The sequence below is a fragment of the Python bivittatus genome, unplaced genomic scaffold (assembly GCF_059951505.1).
Source record: "Python bivittatus isolate LINGU-HERP-01145 unplaced genomic scaffold, Pbiv_v1 ctg000070_np1212, whole genome shotgun sequence".
NCBI classification, from domain to species: Eukaryota; Metazoa; Chordata; class Lepidosauria; order Squamata; family Pythonidae; genus Python; species Python bivittatus.
This window is the reverse complement of record NW_028277034.1, coordinates 14,014,771-14,035,855: the sequence shown is the minus strand read 5'-3', so window position 1 is coordinate 14,035,855 and position 21,085 is coordinate 14,014,771. Positions and strand designations below refer to the sequence as shown.

General features: G+C 37.0%; 1 protein-coding gene across 7 annotated transcripts in view; it reads left to right on the top strand.

Moving 5' to 3' along the window:
• Positions 1-21,085, top strand: part of CLCN3 (Cl-/H+ antiporter 3) — a 46,508-nt gene that overhangs the window by 20,913 nt on the left and 4,510 nt on the right. For all 7 annotated transcript variants that reach the window (XM_088132327.1, XM_088132350.1, XM_088132334.1 and 4 more), the window contains 10 exons: positions 5,171-5,334; positions 5,834-5,933; positions 8,460-8,647; positions 9,359-9,481; positions 10,363-10,569; positions 11,432-11,512; positions 12,553-13,098; positions 14,273-14,459; positions 15,477-15,875; positions 17,624-17,840. In XM_088132327.1, the coding sequence (XP_087988453.1) occupies positions 5,171-5,334; positions 5,834-5,933; positions 8,460-8,647; positions 9,359-9,481; positions 10,363-10,569; positions 11,432-11,512; positions 12,553-13,098; positions 14,273-14,459; positions 15,477-15,875; positions 17,624-17,840 (2,212 nt within the window). The remainder of the gene's footprint in view (positions 1-5,170; positions 5,335-5,833; positions 5,934-8,459; positions 8,648-9,358; positions 9,482-10,362; positions 10,570-11,431; positions 11,513-12,552; positions 13,099-14,272; positions 14,460-15,476; positions 15,876-17,623; positions 17,841-21,085) is intronic.

The following is a 21,085-nucleotide window of genomic DNA, read 5'->3' as shown; positions in this document are numbered from 1 at the left end:
CCCTGATAAGAATTTTTGTTGAACAGGGAGTTATTTTCTAATATTCCTTGCATATATACCTCTGTTATCTTTACATTTATGGAGCTCCTGTTAACAACTTTTCTGATTCTAAACTGCTTAGAGGAGACAAAAGAACATTCATTGGTCCTGTCTGTCAGAGCAAAAGACCAACTAAGGATGCTCTCTGTTCATTGCAAGGTATATTGGAAGGAACCTGTTTTCTTTCCAGTTTTATGATCACAATTATACATATGTAGGCTGCAAAAATATTTGTCTCCTCTAAAGTCACTCGGTGTGAGCTTCAAGACAAACTGGGGATTTGAATCTTGGCCTCCATGATCTTAATCCAGCACTGTTAACCACTACATCTCTCTAATTCATGTTGTTATCAGTAAGCTGTTTCACCTGAAGAACAGTCAAGAAACGATGGGGTTGTTCCTTTGTGTTTATTGGAAAATATCTAATTATAAGAAAATAAGTAATTCATAGCCATAAGAAGGAGAAATAAAGCTGTAATAATGCATGCTTATTTGAAATAAATAGATTTTATTTCTGGGACATTAAATGTTAGATCATTTAAATGAATTTATCAAATTTATGAATTTTTATCAAGGTTTTTTTCTATGTCAAAGAAGAAACATAGCAGTAATTAGTTTTGAATGGCGTTGGAACTGAGTCATGATGCTAAAATTAGGAATTTAAGTTGGCCCTTTTTCCCTAAATATGTTGGAAAGCAGGTGCTTAGCAGGCATGTAGGATCACAGTAATTCCCTGTCACTGGCTGGGAATTAAGAAAATTGTTATCTTATGTATGTGGAAGACATATGTGTTTCGGGGGGTGGGGGGAGGCTGCTATAGACTAGTAATTCATGCACACAGCTGGTGCTCTGAAAGGGTTGAACAGTTTCTCTGCTCTTGTTTTGAAACATGTTACTTGAAACTTGTTAGCTAATACTCTTGTAGTGTGACCTATTTTGATGAGCTAGTTATAACCAAGGACACTTCCAGAGCATTTCTTCAGCTGGTTGCTTTCCTGAATGGCTAAAAACATAATTGTGCAGGGAAGGTAATTGTGTGAAATGTTTTTTTTTTAATTTGATGAAATTCTGGGAAATAGATGAAGTGTTATTAGATGAATATTATGAAAAGTGTTTAATTGTGAAATAACTTTTTTCAGTTTGCCTGATTCAGTTTATTTTCCTTCTGGATACAGTAATCTTCATCAGAAACGGACAAGTTTTGGTGGCCGTTAGGCTGCACTTAAGTTTTTTGGGAGGGTATTGGGTTCAGTGGGTGAAGCAACAATGCAGAATGGTTGGGATCATGTTGTTGTGAATCTTTTTCCCCCTGGGTATTGATGAAACTATTAATTCCCCCTCCCCTCAGTTTATTTTATGTCTGTTTTAGGGCTTATTTACAGTTTTGTGCTTCCTCCCTCAGAATGACAGTAAATTGTCCTGCCAGTTTTTGACCACTGTTTTTGGACAGGGCTTTGGGGCATGATGATCTCCAAAGCGGGTTGATCATAGGCATTAATCATACTGTACATTTGCCATTTGTTTGCAGTGTCAATTTTTTTCTAGAAGGAAATGGAGGTTTTCCCTCATCCTCCAATTTCAGTACAATGCTCTATTCTTGACTTCATCTTATTCCTTCTCATAGTTTCTAGATGCTTTCTGTAATAGCGTTAACAATAGTTAATTTACTAAATGCAGTTTAAGGGGGAAAAGTACATTTAAAAGGTACTTTGCTAAATATTTATATATAGTGCATTTGGAAAGTATTCAGACCTCCTTCACTTTTTTCAATTTTGTTATGTTGCAGCCTGATACTACAATTGTTCAAATTCATTTTTTTCCTCATTAATCTACACTCAGTACCCCCATAATGACAAAGTGAAAACAGAATTTTAGAAATGACTATACATTTATTAAAAAGGAAAAACTGAAATATCACATTGGCATAAGTATTCAGATCCTTTGCAACAACACTTGAAATTTAGCTCAAGTGCCTCTTGATCATTGCTGAGCTGTTTCTACACCTTGACTGGAGTCCACCTGTGGTAAATTAAATTGATTGGACATGATTTGGAAAGGCACACACCTCTCTATAGAAGGCCTCACAGCTGACATTGCATCCTGTATCAGAGCAAAAGCCATGAGGTCAAAGGAACTGCCTGCAGAACTCAGAGACAGGATTATTGCAAGGCACAGATCTGGGGAAGGCTACAAAAAAATTTCTGCTGCACTGAAGGTTCCCAAGAACACAGTGGCCTCCATAATTCTCAAATGGAAGAAGTTTGGCACAACCAGGACTCTTCCAAGAGCTGGTCACCTGGCCAAACTGAGCAATCGGGGGAGAAGAGCCATAGTAAGAGAGGTAACCAAGAACCTGATGGTCACTGACTGAGCTGCAGAGATCCTGTGTGGAGATAGGACAAAGTTCCAGAAGGACAACCATCACTGCAGCCCTCCACCGATCTGGGCTTTATGGCAGAGTGGCTAGATGGAAGCCTCTCCTCAATGCAAAATACATGAAAGCCCGCTTGGAGTTTGCAAAAAAGCACCTGAAGGACTCTCAGACTGTGAGAAACAAGATTCTCTGGTCTGATGAAACCAAGATTGAACTGTTTGGCCTCAATTCTAAATGTTATATCTGGAGGAAACCAGGCACCGCTCATCACCTGCCCAATACCATCCCAACAGTGAAGCATGGTGGTGGCAACATCATGCTGTGGGGATGTTTTTCAGCAGCAGCGACTGGTCGACTGGTCAGGGTTGAGGGAAAGCTGAATGGAGCAAAGTACAGAGATCTCCTCAATGAAAACCTGTTCCACAGCACTCAGGACCTCAGGCAGGACCGAAGGTTCGCCTTCCAACATGACAACGATCCTAAGCACATAGCCAAGACAACAGAGGAATGGCTTAGGGACAACTCTGTGAATGTCCTAGAGTGGCCTAGCCAGAGCCCTGACTTGAACCCTATTGAACATCTCTGGAGAGACCTGAAAATGGCTGTCCACCGACGGTCCCCATCCAACCTGACTGAGCTTGAGAGGATTTGCAAAGAAGAATGGCAGAAAATCCCCCAATCTAGGTGTGCAAAGCTTGTCACGTCATACTGAAAAAGACTCAAGGCTGTAATTGCTGCCAAAGGTACTTCAACAAAGTACTGAGTAAAGGGTCTAAATACTTATGCCAATGTGATATTTCAGTTTTTTCTTTTTAATAAATTTACAGACATTTCTAAAATTCTGTTTTCACTTTGTCATTATTGGGTACTGAGTGTAGATTAATGAGAAAAAAAATGAATTTGAAAGATTGTAGTATCAGGCTGCAACATAACAAAACTGAAAAAAGTGAAGGGGATCTGAATACTTTCTAAATGCACTGTATTTGCTATACACTGTATTTGCTACTCTTGCTATATGAATTGCTACTTAGTGTCTAAATTTTTTTAAATTAGATTATCTATGTAATTTATGTCAACATAATACGTTTTCTATTTAAATGCTTTTTAGATTGATATAGTGCCCTATCCTCACTAAAGGTGTCTCAAGACACTTTGCTGCTTGATGCAGAGCAGGGGAAAATGACGACCTTTCCGTGAGAGAAACTGACTAGAGTGGTGGCTTTATCTTGGTTCAGCACTGGTAGTGAGACAGCAGCTCTACCTCAGGGTAAAAGCCTTGCTTATATTGGAAAGGCAGGTCATGGTGGGGCACTGCCCTTTGCCCTCCAGAATCTTACTAGTATTTCCTGCCCTGTAGCATTTGCCATCTTAGCAGCCTTCTCACTCTGTCCTTTATTTTAAAAAATGTTGTTACTTGCAAAAAGAAAAAAAAAAGTTAGAATCTGCAGCATTTGAATCTTCATGGCTCATAGACTATTCAATTAATCTTGACGTGTACTGAATCATACAAGTTATTTGTTTGCACTTAAGTTAGTTTATATAACTTCAAAAGAATGAAGGCTTATCCATATACCCTTCTTGTCATGTTCCCCAAAAAGCCCGATTATCACTTTGTGGATGATATATCCTCATGATGGAGCTTCCGTGTCATTGCAACCTTGCCACTGAGGCAGGCTGAAGCTGGATCAAAATGATTTGGTAGAAAAGTGGTATTTTGTATCAGAAAACGTAATGCATCCTCCAATGCAGCTTTTTGATTTGCATGGAAGGGAAGCCTGAGGGAGGTTGGTAACCTGCAGCACTCCAGTTATTCTACTGCAGGATACTCCCCCCACCCCCCACCCATCCAGCAGGCAAAGTTTTCTACTTTTTTTCCCCTCCCTTTGGTAGGAATAGCAGCCTCATGGATGTTTATTTCATGAGGTCACTAATCCTGCCAATCCCTGTCTTAATAGAGGGTTTCTCCAAACAGCACTTTGTGGAACCTCTCCCCCCAATCTTCTTTTCCCCTTTAAACTCAACATTGCAATGCAAGCATTCATGTAAAGTACTAAATGCTCTTGCCCCCTTAAAATTCACACTGAGTTTCAGGGGAGAATCCTAAAAGGTTGCTTCTAGGATGAGAAAAAATAGTACAAGGTACATTTCTCAGCCCACAAGAACTGATTGCTGCACAGAAAGTAATGCGTGTTATTTTCTCTTCAGGCAGGAGGTTTTGCCATCTCACTGCAAAAGTGTGATAAAAAAATTGCTGTCAGGGCAGTGGTTTAGAAAGCAATATACTATATCTGGGGATATGAGGAAAATCTTCAGTGGATTTATGCATTGAATGCTCTTTTTTCAGCACTAGTTTCCTGAAGGAGAAGTTTCCACTTGAAATGCATTGTAAGCCAGCTTCCGGAATAAAGTGTGTGTGTTGTGTGTATACACATACACACACACACCACATTGTCTGTCTTTTTATGTGCTTAGTATGCATATCCTTCTGTCTTCCAACTTTAGAAAAAAATCATAATACTTTTGCATAACCGATGGAGACTGGCATATAATCCTTGGTTGAGGAATTTAAAGGGGTCTGTCTGCCTAATGTACAGTTGTTTGATGATATTATCTCTAGTTAAATCTCATTCCCAAAACTTTGTACTTTGTATGTAGTGATTGTGTATGTGTGTATTTACTTTCCTTTCCCGTTTCCTTTTGCTACTGAATTGTATATTTTCCTTTTTATAGTACTAAGTCACTGTTTGTCCTGTTTCAGCTGCAGGAACTCATTATACAATGACAAATGGAGGCAGTATTAACAGTACAACACATTTACTGGATCTCCTCGATGAGCCAATTCCTGGAGTTGGAACTTACGATGATTTCCACACAATTGATTGGGTGCGAGAGAAGTGCAAAGACAGAGAGAGACACAGAAGGGTACGTAAACTACATAAATTTACATTTTGATAATGTTTTTATATACTACTTAAGGTTAATAATGGTTGATTTAAAGGCAAGAAAGATCAGTGTGCACAAGGGGGAAGGAGAGCCATGTAAGTAGCATATTGCTGATGGTCAGTGATTTTTGATTCCACGAGTTGGACAAACACTCATTTATGAAAAAGTATTGTTCTTAATTCTTATCGTTGTTTCTCATATTAATGTGCTATGCTTAAGCAGTTAATTTAAACTACTCGAGTGCTTGGACGTATCTAGGTGGACTTCACTATATTCCACTTAGATTTTTACCTTATATATTCATCTGAAAAAGGAGCATTTGCCTCCTTCTGAAGCAAGATACTTGGTTATCCCACAAGAAGCTGCAGGTTTCAGTGTTCACTGCTTCTCTGAGTTTAGCAGGAAAACAAATACTGTATCTTACTTTATTAATAAAATGAAGGTTTATATTAATCTAGATTATATATTGCTTCTGTAGATCAATAGCAAGAAAAAAGAATCGGCATGGGAAATGACAGAGAGTTTGTATGATGCGTGGTCAGGATGGCTGGTTGTGACACTAACTGGATTGGCATCAGGTAGGAACTCATTTTTTTAATATAGTATAATATTTATATAGTATAATCCTAAGTATTTCGACTCAGGGGGGAAAAGGGTTTATAAGATTTGTCCTTTTACCTGGCTCCCTTGTTAGTCGAGTTCTGGAAGCCTTCCCCACTATATGGGCTTACCCGGCTCTTTGGGGTCGTATCGTTCTGACGGTGTGCAGCAAAGGAAAGCTGAAGTAAAATTGTAAGCATGGTCACATGATTTTCCACTTAGCGACAGTGTCACTTAGTGACCAAGTTGCCAGGCCCAATTGTGGTTGCTAAACAGGGACTACCTGCGTAAGCTTAGGATAACCACAGTGCTCAATGGAAGCTGGCTGTGGAGCATAGGTAAAACTGGAGGCTTCTCATATTTTTTTACCTACTTGGTATTGGAAGTCATACAATTAATATACATAAGAAGAAGTTATACTTCCCAGCCATGAATCTCAACCATGTGATTGTTTCTGCTAACTGCACCTAGAAGAGTACCTTTCACCTACACATTTGTTTTTATTTCTACTAAAATGTTGTGGATTTTTAGGGTAGAACATAAAATGTTAAAATATTGCTGATTAATAAGCATTTGAATTGTTCTCTTTTTGTTTTCTTGCCAAGTAAAATATTAACTTATGTGCATTAAAAATGTACTTTTTTTCTTCTAGGCACAGAACAGGTCAGGCAGGTTGTAAAGTTCCGTTTCACTTTTTAGAAGCTGGAACAACGGATACAAAATATGTTACTTGTTAACTGTTGAGGACTTGCACTTTTTAGCTGTAGTCTTGTTCAAACATAATATACTTAGTCCCATGAAAAACAGTTCATTGGAGCATGAATGAGCAGTGAGTTCAAGTGGTTTGTACTTTCTGTTTCTTCCAATTGCTATGCATTTGTGACATCCTAACCAGAAAAATGTAACTTAACTGCTTCTTATAAACTGGGACTGAAAAGCAGGATTTATTCCTGAATTGTGGTTATAGCCTAGAGGGAATGCGGAATCACAGTTGAGGCTATAAAAAAGGTTAAAGTGTAAAGTTCCTTGTGTAGAGTTTGTGATTTTATCAGAGCCCAGCTTATTGGAATTCTAAGTCCATTGTATATCAGCATGGACTGTATCAGCTTAAAATCACGTTATCAGGAACTATGTGTCTAATGTCCATTGTCCTAAGTTGACTATGTTTCTAAGTGATTCACTTGCAATTCACTCTCCCAAAGGTGTTGTTACGATTATTTCTTCGGTTTATATGGCCATCCACTTGCTTAGCGACTCTGTTTACTTGTGGTTTTCCAGTTTCATGAAACATAATTACAACTTATTACAATGCAAATGATTATATGGCTAGAAGTAAGTAATATGGGCCAATATATACCTCCAAAGGTACAGATAGCCCAACGTCCTATGGAAATATTACATTACAGATGAATTATGTTAACTGTGGTTTGAATTCTGAGAGTTATATTGCATGGGCCATAGAGGTTTCCTGCCCCGTTCTTCTCCTGTAGCTTCTTTTGTCCTCCAAAAAACTCTGAGGTTGACCATCTTCTGGAGCAGCATGTAGTGCATCACAAGGAGTTGCCATATGTGGGGGAGAAGTAAAAGAAATTGGAAACATATTTAATGGCAACTATACACAAATAGAAATGCTTTGTGGAAGGGTAGTTTGACCGTGTAATTTTGTTTATTAAAAAGAATGCACAGAAATTATGTTTACACATTTATTTTCATGCATACATGGGTCCATTAGAAACCATGTGTATTGTCATTGCAGGGTTATAATATGTATGCCTTAGATTTAAATTTATGAAATGTAATTATGAAATGAGCAATCAAGTATGTAGTCCAAATTAGTAATAGCCAGTTGACCCAGTATTGTTGGCTGCTTTTGTTGCTTATTTATCTCAAAAGCATCAGACTGCTGGAGCTGGGAATGTATGGACTTTGAGAGCAATATTGCTTACTGTTTAACCCAGCAAAAAAGTAATGTATGAACTAATAGTGAAATGTTAAAATGGGGCATAAAGTAATGAGCACGTTTACATTGATCTCCATTTATGAATAGAGATACCAGAATCAAATTTATTCTTACTGTATCCACTAGAATCCTTTCTTCCAACAGGTAAATCATTGTATGGTTAAATTATTATTACTAATATTACTATGTTTTGTTAAACTAATTTTATGTTAGTTGTAAATACTAGCATGAAACAATATGATTATAAAATGTTGTACAGTATGTTTATTGTTTCCAAAGTATGTCCCTTGTTTAGAGTACTAGGTAATATTCAGTTAATATTTCAGAGTCCCTTTTAACATGAAAAATAAAGTCAGTAAATTAAAGGCACAGCTACGATGTGTCAGCATTTCTGTAAAAGCATTTGTAGAAAGCAGTAATATTTTAAATATTGTTTTCTTATAAAACAGCAACCTCAGTGCGGCTTGTGTATTTAGTATATTATGATTTAGATTGTGTCTGTCTATTTTCTGAAAGTGTGGAACCATCTGTATTTCTGTACTAGGTGCTTTGGCTGGATTGATAGATATTGCTGCAGATTGGATGACTGATTTAAAGGAAGGCATTTGTCTCAGTGCCCTGTGGTTCAATCATGAACAGTGTTGCTGGGCATCTAACGAAACAACATTTGAAGAGAGAGACAAATGCCCATTATGGAAAACATGGGCAGAATTAATAATTGGTCAAGCAGAGGTAAGTACAGTCTCTAAAGATAAATCATTGCCTTGATGAATAAACCCTATCTAAGAAATAGGGATGTTGTTTGTAGATTTATTTACTTACTTACTTACGTATTTAAAAGATTTGTATGGCTGCACATCTTAAAACACAACTCTGGGTGGCTCATATCAACAATAAAACCCAGAACTATAAAGTCATAAACCATAAAACCAAAACAAAACCCAGCTCCTCAGTCATCCCCTTGGGATGCCCCACAACCAATTCCAGATGGTATCATCCTACCCCAGTGCCTGCGAGGGGTGCACAAGAGGCTTGGTGCGGGTTGGGGAGGGTGCATGAGTGGCTGGTGCAGGTGGAGGAGACTTGCCCCAGTGACATGCGACTTTCCCTGCTGGCTTCCCCATTGAAGCTGGGGGGAAGCCGGCAGGGAAAGTTGCAAATGGTGATCATGTGATTGCAGGGCACTGCAACTGGTCGTAAGTGCGAACTGGTTGCCAAGCACCCAGATTGTCAGAACTCCAAGCACCAGTTGTACCACCATTCAATTAGTACCATCGTAACTTCAAACAGTCGCTGAACAAATGGTCGTAGATCAAGGGCTACCTGTATTGTAAACAATATTTGTGATCATAAAATGTGATGTGTTTCTTTTAAAGCTGGGAATCTCTTTTAAAAGTAGAAAGTGCTCTGCTAAAGTCTTTGTTTCCTTTTGTTTTGTTTTAGGGACCAGGTTCCTATATAATGAACTACATAATGTACATTTTCTGGGCTTTGAGCTTTGCTTTCTTAGCAGTTTCTTTGGTGAAGGTGTTTGCACCTTATGCTTGTGGATCAGGTATTCCAGAGGTAGGAAATGGATTATAGTTATCCCTAACTGTGCTGGAAATAAATTTATAAAAAGGGATGTTCTTGCATATAACTAACTGCAAATTGTTGCTTTATGGAAGAAATAAGAAACTGGAATTTGATGAGAGAATACAGGATGCCATGAAGATTGCAGTTTAGGATAGAGGCTTTACATATTCTCAAATATTATTAAGAAGTGTATTAATATAGCTGTTGGCAGATTAAAGGAGAGTTTTATTTTCCAAATAAAATAGTATTGTATAATTTGAGATAAAATTCTACATGGTTCTTTTTTTATAGCTATTACCTTATTTTGGTAAAGTTAGTAATTTGAATGCCATCTTTTAGCATACTATGACTGCAAAAGCAGGTTAGCACATATGTAGATGTGTCACATAATACATTTGGAGGAAAGCAGCAGAAACTACTTATGATAGACTATCTTTAATTTTTCTCTGTCACCCTTAATTTTTATTTCATGTATACTAAATAGAAAATACTGGTTGATAAAGGAAGTGATTATCACAGCACACATTGAAATAATGAAAATGAGCTTTAAAAGATGTATTAAGACATAATGTATCTGAATAATACATATCAACATACCTAAATAATCATGTTACATAATATTGTATATTATCTTAGAAATTGGAGTGAGTTTGTAACATATTAAAATAAATATTGTAACACTAATTTATAATCAACTCTATCTGCATAGACTTAGGCAGTCATATAGGTTAAATAAATAACCCTTCCAAAGACTCAAAAATCTTCATGAAGAATTACAAATAACCTGGCAGCACAAAATAGAGCCATAAATTCTGAAAAGGCTAAATATTTTGAGAAACATTTATTCAGAATGTATTTTTCTTCTCTTCTAGATCAAAACCATATTGAGTGGCTTTATCATTAGAGGGTATCTGGGCAAGTGGACATTAATGATAAAAACAGTTACTTTAGTCTTGGCTGTAGCCTCAGGTTTGAGTTTAGGAAAAGAAGGCCCTCTTGTACATGTTGCCTGTTGCTGGGGAAACATATTTTCCTACCTCTTTCCGAAGTACAGCACAAACGAAGCAAAGAAAAGGGAGGTATGTCCTTTTTTAATTTCAGCTTTACTTTCAGCAGAACTTGCAAGACATTTCAAATTCAAAAAGTTTAAAATTACAAATGGACTGTTCTAGTCTTATTGGAGGTGTTCCAAATGTTACATTTTAAATTCAGAATATTTTGCAAATCTCTAATTTTTCATGTATTGTATAGCAGTACCTTCTTATTGTAGAAACATGCTTGTATCAATCCAGTCAAGATTGTTTTTGTAGTGTAGAAAATAATGTTATTGACTTTAAGCTGATAAGCAATCAAGACTAAATGCAGAAGTATGCACATAATAAAATGTAGTTCAGGAGTTTATTTAGAATGTTGGGGTCTCAGAAACAGGCTAGCTGTGTAAAACAAGGATCAAGTGCCAGGCATTGCTATGCAGAGACAAGATCATAATATCGGACATAAGACTTCCGGTGCAAAGAGACCACTTTCTCCCATACTTCAACAGAAATGCTGTTGCTTTCAATTTAAAGAAAAGTTTGTGTGTGGGTGTGTCATAATTAAGGATCACAAGGAGCTTTCATTGATGTGAAGAGGGTTTGTTATTTAAGTGCTGTATAGGGCTGTGTACCTATTTGGATCCAAAGGGGAGAAGGTGCTGTGGATGGGAATTGAGTGTGCTGACTATGCTTGTCATACCTCCTTGAAGAAACTCTACCATTTCCTGGTCTTTCTTGATAGCCACGCAGCCCAGAAAATAAATGTTTGAGTTAAGCAAAAACAAATGCAACATTATAATACTTAGTATTATGTAGGAATCAGGTCAAAAACTCTCCGGAACTTAAGCTTAGCATGTTTCATTAATTAGCGTTCAAATAATCTGAAGCCATCTAATCTGTTCACTAGGTATTATCTGCTGCTTCAGCAGCTGGCGTATCAGTAGCGTTTGGTGCCCCAATTGGAGGAGTCCTTTTCAGCCTAGAAGAAGTATGTATACCCAGTACTGAAAATACCTGTATTTCCTTGTTACTATACTCTCATATTGCCACTTGCAGATCTAACTGAGCACAGTTTCATTCCCTCCGCATAGAGCTGTTTAGTCACAAAATAGAAATTTTAAGGCATATTTTGCAGATAAATGATAGAAAGTTACCAGACCACACAAAATACTGCTGATTTATTTAAATAATCACTTGTTTAAACAGAATGAAAGAAAAATTATACCAATTTATAAAACCTTCCTTTTCTGGAGATAATTCCTCCTTGCCATAGGTTCCTGTGCAGGTAGATCTATATTGCTGTAATCCTTGGATTGCAAGAAGTTCCTTATAAATGTATATCCTTGTTGTTGTTATCAATGAAGGACAATCATAGCTAGCAGTGGTTTGTCTGAATTAATTGAGTGTCCAGATCTTAAAGGCTAGCATAGTTGGAGAAGGTGTTGGACTAAGAGTGGTTCTAGTCACCCTCGGTCATGGAAATTCCCTGGGTGACTTTGAGCTGCTCACACCTCACAGTGAGATGAGCCAGTATACTTCACACAGTGGTGGTTGTGTGGAAAAATAGGAATAGTGAGCACTAGGTTTTCCACCCTGAGCTTCTGAACCAAAATTGGGATATAAATCTAATAAATAAAGAAATAAGGCAGGGAAATACAATATGTATTTGTGAAGACTGAAACTGGCACATGGCATTATGAGTAAACCATATTGATTGTAACATTACTCATTACTTTAAAATAATGTGCTAAATATGGTTGAGTGAAGCAGGAGCTAGGCATCTGTGAAGATTTTGCAAAACACTTTGCATATATCTTGTCATACATAACTAAGAAAAGAGAGAAACTTTCATTGTGATGTTATCATTTAAAAATCTCCTAATGTAAATACCTTTCTTGGTTGTTACAGCATAATACCTACAAAATGTAAACAAGCATTCTTCTATAGTTTGTCTTGAAAACAAATTACTTAGAAAAAAGCAACTTTGCCCATAGATCCATTTATATTCTCTCTTTTGTGTCTTTATAGGTCAGTTATTACTTTCCTTTGAAGACCTTGTGGAGATCATTTTTTGCTGCTTTGGTGGCTGCATTTGTTTTGAGATCCATCAATCCTTTTGGAAATAGTCGCCTGGTTCTTTTCTATGTCGAGTACCACACTCCATGGTATCTATTTGAACTATTGCCGTTCATTCTTCTGGGTGTGTTTGGTGGACTGTGGGGAGCATTTTTCATCCGTGCCAACATTGCTTGGTGCCGTCGACGCAAATCAACCAAATTTGGAAAGTATCCAGTTCTTGAGGTTATTATTGTGGCAGCAATAACAGCTGTCATTGCTTTTCCAAACCCCTATACCAGAGTCAACACCAGTGAGCTAATTAAAGAACTTTTCACAGACTGTGGTCCTTTGGAGTCATCTTCCCTTTGTGATTACCGAAATGACATGAATGCCAGTAAAATAGTAGATGACATTCCTGACCGTCCAGCAGGCACCGGAGTGTATTCAGCAATATGGCAGCTGTGCTTAGCTCTTATATTTAAGATTATAATGACAGTCTTCACTTTTGGTATCAAGGTAAGATGAAACAAACATTCATTTTTCTTTCTGCAGTACTCTAATAAGTCCTCCATCTCTCTACTGGCAAGTGAATGGAACTCTTCCCATTAGGATTGTGCTCTCAGTCACATGGATAGATGATATCTGAGAAAGTATATTGGTGGGATATGCAAATATAGATTCAGCAAAAATTGTTTAGATGCCTCCTTTTCTTTAGGATTGAAAGAATTATTTTAGTCTTTCAATTGGACAGGTACTTGGTAATCATATGGTGGCTTTTGGTAAAACAAGCGTCATGTTTAGCTTATTGCGATGTGAAATGATAGTTGTTGAGTAAAAACAAAACCACTAGCATTTCAGTAACTTTCAGTATTACATAGAAAGACTTATTTTCATAAGATAAACTCTTCATTGCTTTGACATAATGCATTCTTGTGCAAGTTGGTGTAAAATTTCAGGGTCTTCTATGCTGTCTATTCATACTTGCACTACTAAAATGTTCAGAAAGATTTTTATTTATTTAGCAGCATATTCCAGATGATGGATGAGCATAGTCAAGTACTCTAAAGTCAAGGATAATTCTGGATAGAAATTCTGATTTTGATCATATGCTGCTAAAATCCTCTCTCTAAAAGAATTATTAAAGAAACAGAACTTTCTCCTCTTATTGGTTCCCCAGTTGTTTCATCTCCAAACCAGTTTTTAATTTCAAATAAACATTTTTTTTAAGTTACTTTCTAGAAAGTTTGCTTCCAGCTGTAGCAGTCGGTAGGTGGAAAACACGCTATGTTAATGTGCTGATTCCGTTACACTGCTATAATGAGGAAGAGTATATAGGTTGGATGTTCACATACTGAAGCACTGAGGGACTGCCACCCTGGGGTGGGAGGGAGAATAAATATGTACGTATAGAGAAACAATGATGGGCTGATATGACAAGAATTACTGGTGACAATAGTTTCTACAAGCTGTTAAAGGCTTTTACAGGCTGTCTGCATGCATCTCTGCTTGCACTGGATGCATCTGACTCTCTTCTTCAGAAATGATAGTTCAGATGTGACTTGTATGGTGTGCTGTTTCCGGAATCCTTTATACAAGCAAATTCTTCCACAGCCTTTTCAAAAGTTTACTCTAAAAAAAGAAGATACTTATTCTTCTAAGTCACAACCTTCCTTGACATTTTCTGTTTTAGGTTCCATCAGGCTTGTTCATACCAAGTATGGCCATTGGAGCAATAGCTGGGAGAATTGTTGGAATTGCAGTGGAACAATTGGCTTATTATCATCATGACTGGTTTATCTTCAAGCAGTGGTGTGAAGTTGGAGCAGATTGTATAACTCCAGGCCTCTATGCTATGGTTGGTGCTGCTGCATGCTTAGGTAACTATAACAGCCAGTGGTCAGCCAATTTTAGGTTACTTAAATAATGTCCCTTTGAAGGAAGAAAAAACAAATGGATACAAAGATTTGACCTGATTGTCATATTGAAATGTTTATCTATAGAAAACTATAGTGGTACCATAGGGGAAGGATGTCTGTGCTCAAAATAACTGCCATAGTGAGCTGACCAGTCACAGCTGTTCATTTTCTTTTACACCAACTAGAGAGGTTGTTCCTTACTATTATATTTTTTAGAGCCTTGGATATTCCTTGCCATTCCATTTGCTTTTTTGTTGTTGTTTCTGTTTTTGAGGAGTGGTACACTTTTAGAACAAACACTGCATAGTAGCCACTTACCAAGTACAGCCCAAAGGCAGATTGGAAATAAAGTTGAAGCTTGAAGCTAATGCTTGGCTGTGTGCCAACTTCATGCCTAATTCTTTTTTAAAAATTACAAACGAGTAACCCAGTAGGAACAAGAGAGGTGCCTGTAAGCAACATTGGTTCTCACAGGTGGTTCATTTGGGACCCAGATTTAGCAATTTCTTCTATTAGGTTTTGCAATGCAATCCTAAGCATGATATAAATAGTTCAGCAAGATACTTTGCTTGATCCTTGATGCTGAGAACCAGCTGGTCAAAGGCTTGGCAGGTACGGTTGCTCTGAGGCCCTCCTGAGGTCTTTTAGGAATGTTTGAAAGCACTTACACTAAGATACTGGCAAAGTTCTTTGCTGAAAGATTTGCAGAGTCATACTATGCATGTATAGAAGTTCAATGGGATTTGCTCACAAATAAGCATCCATAGGATTGCAACTTAATTTTGGCCTCATGGTTAAATGGCTGTGTATCATTTAACCATCTTCCTTCCATTGATTCTGTTTCTCATAAGAATAGCAGATGCTCGTTGTTAATTTATTGCTGCCTCTGCCACACATTTTGGTGTTGATATTTAGAAATATTCATACATTCCAACAACATGTTGATTAAGCCATTTTTATTTTTATTTTCCCCTTCAGGTGGAGTGACAAGGATGACTGTATCTCTGGTAGTTATTGTGTTTGAGTTAACAGGGGGACTAGAGTATATTGTACCCCTTATGGCTGCAGTAATGACGAGCAAATGGGTTGGAGATGCTTTTGGCAGAGAGGGCATCTATGAAGCACACATACGTCTGAATGGATATCCTTTCTTGGATGCTAAGGAAGAATTTACTCATACAACCCTGGCTGCTGATGTCATGAGACCTCGAAGAAATGACGCCCCATTGGCAGTATTAACACAGGATAATATGACTGTGGATGATATTGAAAATTTGATCAATGAAACCAGCTATAATGGTTTTCCTGTAATAATGTCAAAAGAATCCCAAAGACTAGTAGGATTTGCCCTAAGGAGAGATTTGACTATTGCAATAGGTAATTGCTTTTCATTAGCTGGAGGATATCTGTTATTTTTCCAAAGCATAACAGGAAGGCAGTCATAGCAGAAATACAGAAAGTATACATAACCCTGAGGAAGGAAGTGGGGACATGGTGTTCGAAGAACAGATAAGGTTGGTCTCATGCATTTTGGACGTGCCTTGCATTTTTTCTATTTCCTTACCAAATTGAGAAGAACCTTCAGTGAACTATTTATTTTCTGTAATTAATTCCATGTCTAAATCGAACATGCCTATTCTGTCATTGCAAAGTAGTTTTAAGAACAATGCAGGTATGATAGTCCAGATGAAATGCCTGATAGGTCTTTTGCCATGCAGAATTTTGAAAGGAAAATAAGAATTTCAGAACAGACTGAGGTGAAGTTGTGCCTCTGTGGCCTTCTTGTAGCCAAATGAGGTTTTCTACATTTTAAAGTCCAATTATCTGTATAGTAACTAGGTTGTTAGATGCATTTCTTAATTGCTGCAATAAGGCCTTGATATTTGAAAGACTCTTTGGGACTTCCTCTTTATAAAAGATTGTAGCAATTGTCGCATTGTCATGTGCACAGAACCTCGCTGGGGTTCTGTGTAGAAGCGGCATTATTCACATCCAGAAAAGCAGTGCAAACGCAGCTAAACAGCTGCGTTTGCATTGCTTTTCTGGATGTGAATAATGCTGCTTTATGAATGTGGCTAGAGAGCTGAAACTGAATCCAAGGAAGATAAGGTTACATTTGATTGGGAATGAGTGGATTAAAACCTCTGAAGACTCAGGTTTCCATCCTAGATTAACTCCTAGATCAGTTGTTCCATCTGGATATGCAGGTGGATATCCAAGTGGCAGTAGAAAGTTAGCTGTGGTGGTATCTGGATGAGAGGCTATTTCATTTCTTTAAGCTAAGGTTAAGAGGAGCAAGCACAGTTTTGCTCCCATTAACCTTAGTTTAATGTGCTATTCATAATATTTAAAGCCCTAAATACTCCTTACTTATTAGATCAGATAGTTATCTATGAATCTACCAAATGTAAAGAATTTTCTAGAGCTTTTTTTGCAGTCAGACTTTTAGATACTGATCCAAGACACATTTCTTTCAGAATGCTTTGGAATTTTCTTCCATATTAATGTTTTAAAATGTTCTTCCAGTTAGTATTCATAGGATGTTTTAAAATGTGCAGTTTAGGATTACTTTGAATAAAGCTGCCTCAGAGATTTAGTTGGAAGGAGGCTGGGACCAGATAGTTATATAGACACAGTTCAGGTGTTATCAACAGACTGGCAAGAGAAATGGGCTGCAATCAGTTAATTATGATGAAAGGATGGGAGAAAGAGACTCATGGTTTGAAACAGGAAGGAAGGACAATTCATTCATAGACCCTAGAAAAAGATTGTTATTGGGGCTACTTTTTATCATATCTACTAAAGCCGAGTCCTTTACTTTTCCATGAGAGCTGTTCAGTGCAGGTAGAATTCCTAGAGAGAGAATCATTGCATGGCCTAAATATAGTCTGTCCAATTTTTGGTATTTTTAACCACAACAATCAGCTAACTATTCAATTTCTTTATCCATATTTATAGTAGAAATATGAAGCATATTCATATTTGGGTGTTCAGAAGAGACAATGAACTTGGGATAGTAATACACACACAGAGCAATTGGCTGAAGTCTAGCAATGTCTTGCTTTTTTTTTTTAAAGATCCAGTCCTTCACATTGATTTTTCTTTTTTCTTTTTTGTTCTTGAAGAAAGTGCCAGAAAGAAACAAGAAGGCATCGTTGGCAGTTCCAGAGTCTGTTTTGCCCAGCATACCTTATCACTTTCAGCAGAAAGTCCTCGGCCTTTGAAGCTTAGGAGCATTCTTGATATGAGCCCTTTTACAGTTACGGATCACACACCAATGGAGATTGTGGTGGACATATTCCGCAAACTGGGCCTAAGGCAGTGTCTTGTAACACACAATGGGTGAGTTCTTTAATGAAAAATTTTCTTTTGCCCCCCCCCAGGGATTTTTTTTCCACATTATTCTTTAATGTTCCTTCAGATATCTGTCACTCAATTTGTTAAAAGTATTAAAGCGTCTTAAAGTTAGTATTTGCTCCACCCATAACTTTATTTTTCAAGTAACTTCTTGGAACCTTCTTGAGTCTCCAAGTCAGCTGTTAAAAGCAAGTAAGAAGCTATTGTGATATTTATTGAGTTTTTCTCATAACAAGGAATATATACTAGACTGAATTATCACATTAAGTTCATAGGAAATACATGAAAGAAAACTTGGTAATACTGCTGGTGTGTATTTAAAATATCATTTTAAATAGATAACTGCATGCAATTGTTAGATAACAATACCTTTGAAGCTACTTCCAGTTCTGCATATTTTTGTTTTGAAGTTACTAAAAAGCCAATATGGCAAAGTGGCTAAAATGCTGGGATAAGATCAGGTAAGTCAAGTCTCTGCTTGGTCAAGGAGGTCACTAAGTGTTTTGGAGTTAGCTATTTATATCAATCTCTCTGACAGGTTGTGGTTGTGAGGATGAAGCGTGGAGACAACTATGTGTACCAAGGCTGAGCTTTTACAACCCTTTTTCTGTCAAAAGCCACCTAATTTCTTGGAGGCTGCATGACAGTTGGTCAGTGAGGTGAAATAACGAGTCATTGGGGCTGGAGTAAAAGTGGTCATTGGGCCATTCACTATGCTTGTTTTGACAAGTCTCTTCCCACTCCCTGCAAACTGGCATTCTCTTTTTCTTATTTTCTCTTTTTCTCCCAGAGGTTTAAATTGGACACTTGCAAAGTATTTCTGAAATTTAACCAAGCACTTCATGTGCCTTACAGCTACAGGTTGGCCTTCCTTTCACTAGAAGATATCCACCACTCTCTCATGTGATTTTTTTAGCGCAATTGTAGCAACAACTAACTAGATTAGTGCTTCCAGATGTTAGACTACAAGTTCCAACCAGTCATCGGCAACAATGAGTTGAATGAAGCTTTGGTATAACTTGCCGTCTACATAATAAAATGAAATTTACATGCTGCTATTTTTTAAAAAAAAATTGGTTGTCCTGTCACTTTATTTTTTTTAACTTTTTTTTCCCTAAAAAACAATTGAGAAACTACATATCATAAAGAAGATAGAGCTGGCTTGTTGAGGTCCCATTCCCAGTTGTGCAACTTATTCCTGATTTATTCCCTTGCTATGCATTTCCATATCTCTGCTTTCTATCATAAGGTTGGAGTCTGTTACCTAAAGATAAAAGACCAGACCATAATCTGTCCATCTTTTCTATCCTAAAGCTGGTGCAGGTCATACACTCAGCATGATATTGGAGGAGGAAATTTGTAGAACTTTGTAGATCAACTTCCGTGTTTAGAAATATAAATCCTTGCTTGAATGTTGGATTTACCTGCGTACCCTTTTTTGACATGATTCCACTCAGATAGCTAGAAAGTAGACTCAACACAGCAGATTGTAATTACAGTCTTCACATATTAAGCCCAGTGTTAGAGTTTGTTTCCAGTCCTATCTAGATGCAATTGAGCTCCAATTATGCAGTGAGAATATAGAATACTGTAGTGAATACAAATAACTTTTTAAAAATATGAATTTGTGATCACATAAGATTATTATAGTAGAATACACAGACAAACTGAAAGTTTGTAATCACTTTGGAAAATAATAAACTAAGTAAAAAGGCCACCCCAGGTAACCCAAATATTACTTTAACGTTTCAGTGAATGAATTTTTATGGAAAAAATGGTTAGCCTGCAGATATATAGTATTCATGTTTGTTTTCTGACTTTAACTTTTTAGTATTATTTGCATTTGATAATTTTAATAGTAACCAGATTTCATTCTTCTTCCCAATTTGAGAGGCAAACTCAGATTGGTAAACTCATTAAAAATACAATACTTGCATTTACTTCTATCAGAACAACAGTTCCAGCAGTAGAAGGATTGAATCTTCTCTGTTAGAACACCTATCTAGGAAAAGTATTGAAAATCTGGAACGGTATAATATATTTGTATGTCCAACAAATCTAGGAAATTTTCTGTTTTAAGAAAGTTGATTAACAGTAGATCTCTGTTCAGTTCAGTGGCTTTCAAATATTTCTTACATTATCAAGGAAACAAGATATTGTACTTGAAAGAAGAAAAAATGTTTCCTTGTGCAGTATTTTGATAATATCACCCCTTCTTTAAATAATATGAAGAATTTTGCAGATATCATTGACTAAATATTTAATGTTTTAATAAGTTGTTCCATAGAGTCACTTGGAGGCAGCTTACAAATTAAACAAACAAATGACTCTATCATCTGTCTATGCCTTTGAGTCAGTTTTTGATGCCTAGCGACTGCAGTTTTCTTGACGAGGTTTTTTGAAGTGGTTTGCCATTGCCTCCTTCCTAGGGCTGAATGAGAATGACTGGCCCAAGGTCACCCAGGTGGCTTCACTTCTTAAGGTGGGACTAGAACTCCTGGGCTCTAGCCTGATGCCTTAACTACTATACCAAACTGGCTCAATTTGATGATGATGATGATGACGGTTCTATCCATTCAGTTGTGTCCAATTCTTGGCAATTCTATGGACCAGCTCTCTCCACATTTTCTGATCTTGTATGGCTTCTTTTAGTTGTTTTATGCTCTGGCTGGTGTCAGCTTTGATGGTGTTTTTTGGTGACCTCGTTTCCTTTTACTGCTGACCATTCTGAGCGTTATATTTTATTTTATTTTATAATTATACATGGTATAAATTACTTTACAGTGGAGGGTTTAAAACTTGTTTTCCAGTCCTTATGATTTATAAGAAAAAAATAGAAGTAACTTAAGCAGGATTTCCAAGAATCAGGATATGGAGCTTTATGATCAAGTGTAATCCTGTCAGTTGTCTTTCCCTCCCACTACTCCCTGACTCTGATCCTAGAAGACACTGATAAAAAGTCAACATATTCTTATGTCATATTCTTCTGTTCTCATTTTAAAAATAATTCAAAATATATTAGTATGTAGTTTGATTTAATTTATTCTAAATGCAGAATTGAAGCAAAAGGAAATGGTTCTGCATTCACATACATTTAAAATCCTTCACTGTAAATATGATCTGAATCCAGAAAAAGGCTGGTTAAAATGAAGAACACCTGGTATTTGTAAAAAGCTCAGAATTCTTATCTGCTGAAATACTGGTTAGGCTTGTTGTTGTGTTCCATTTTT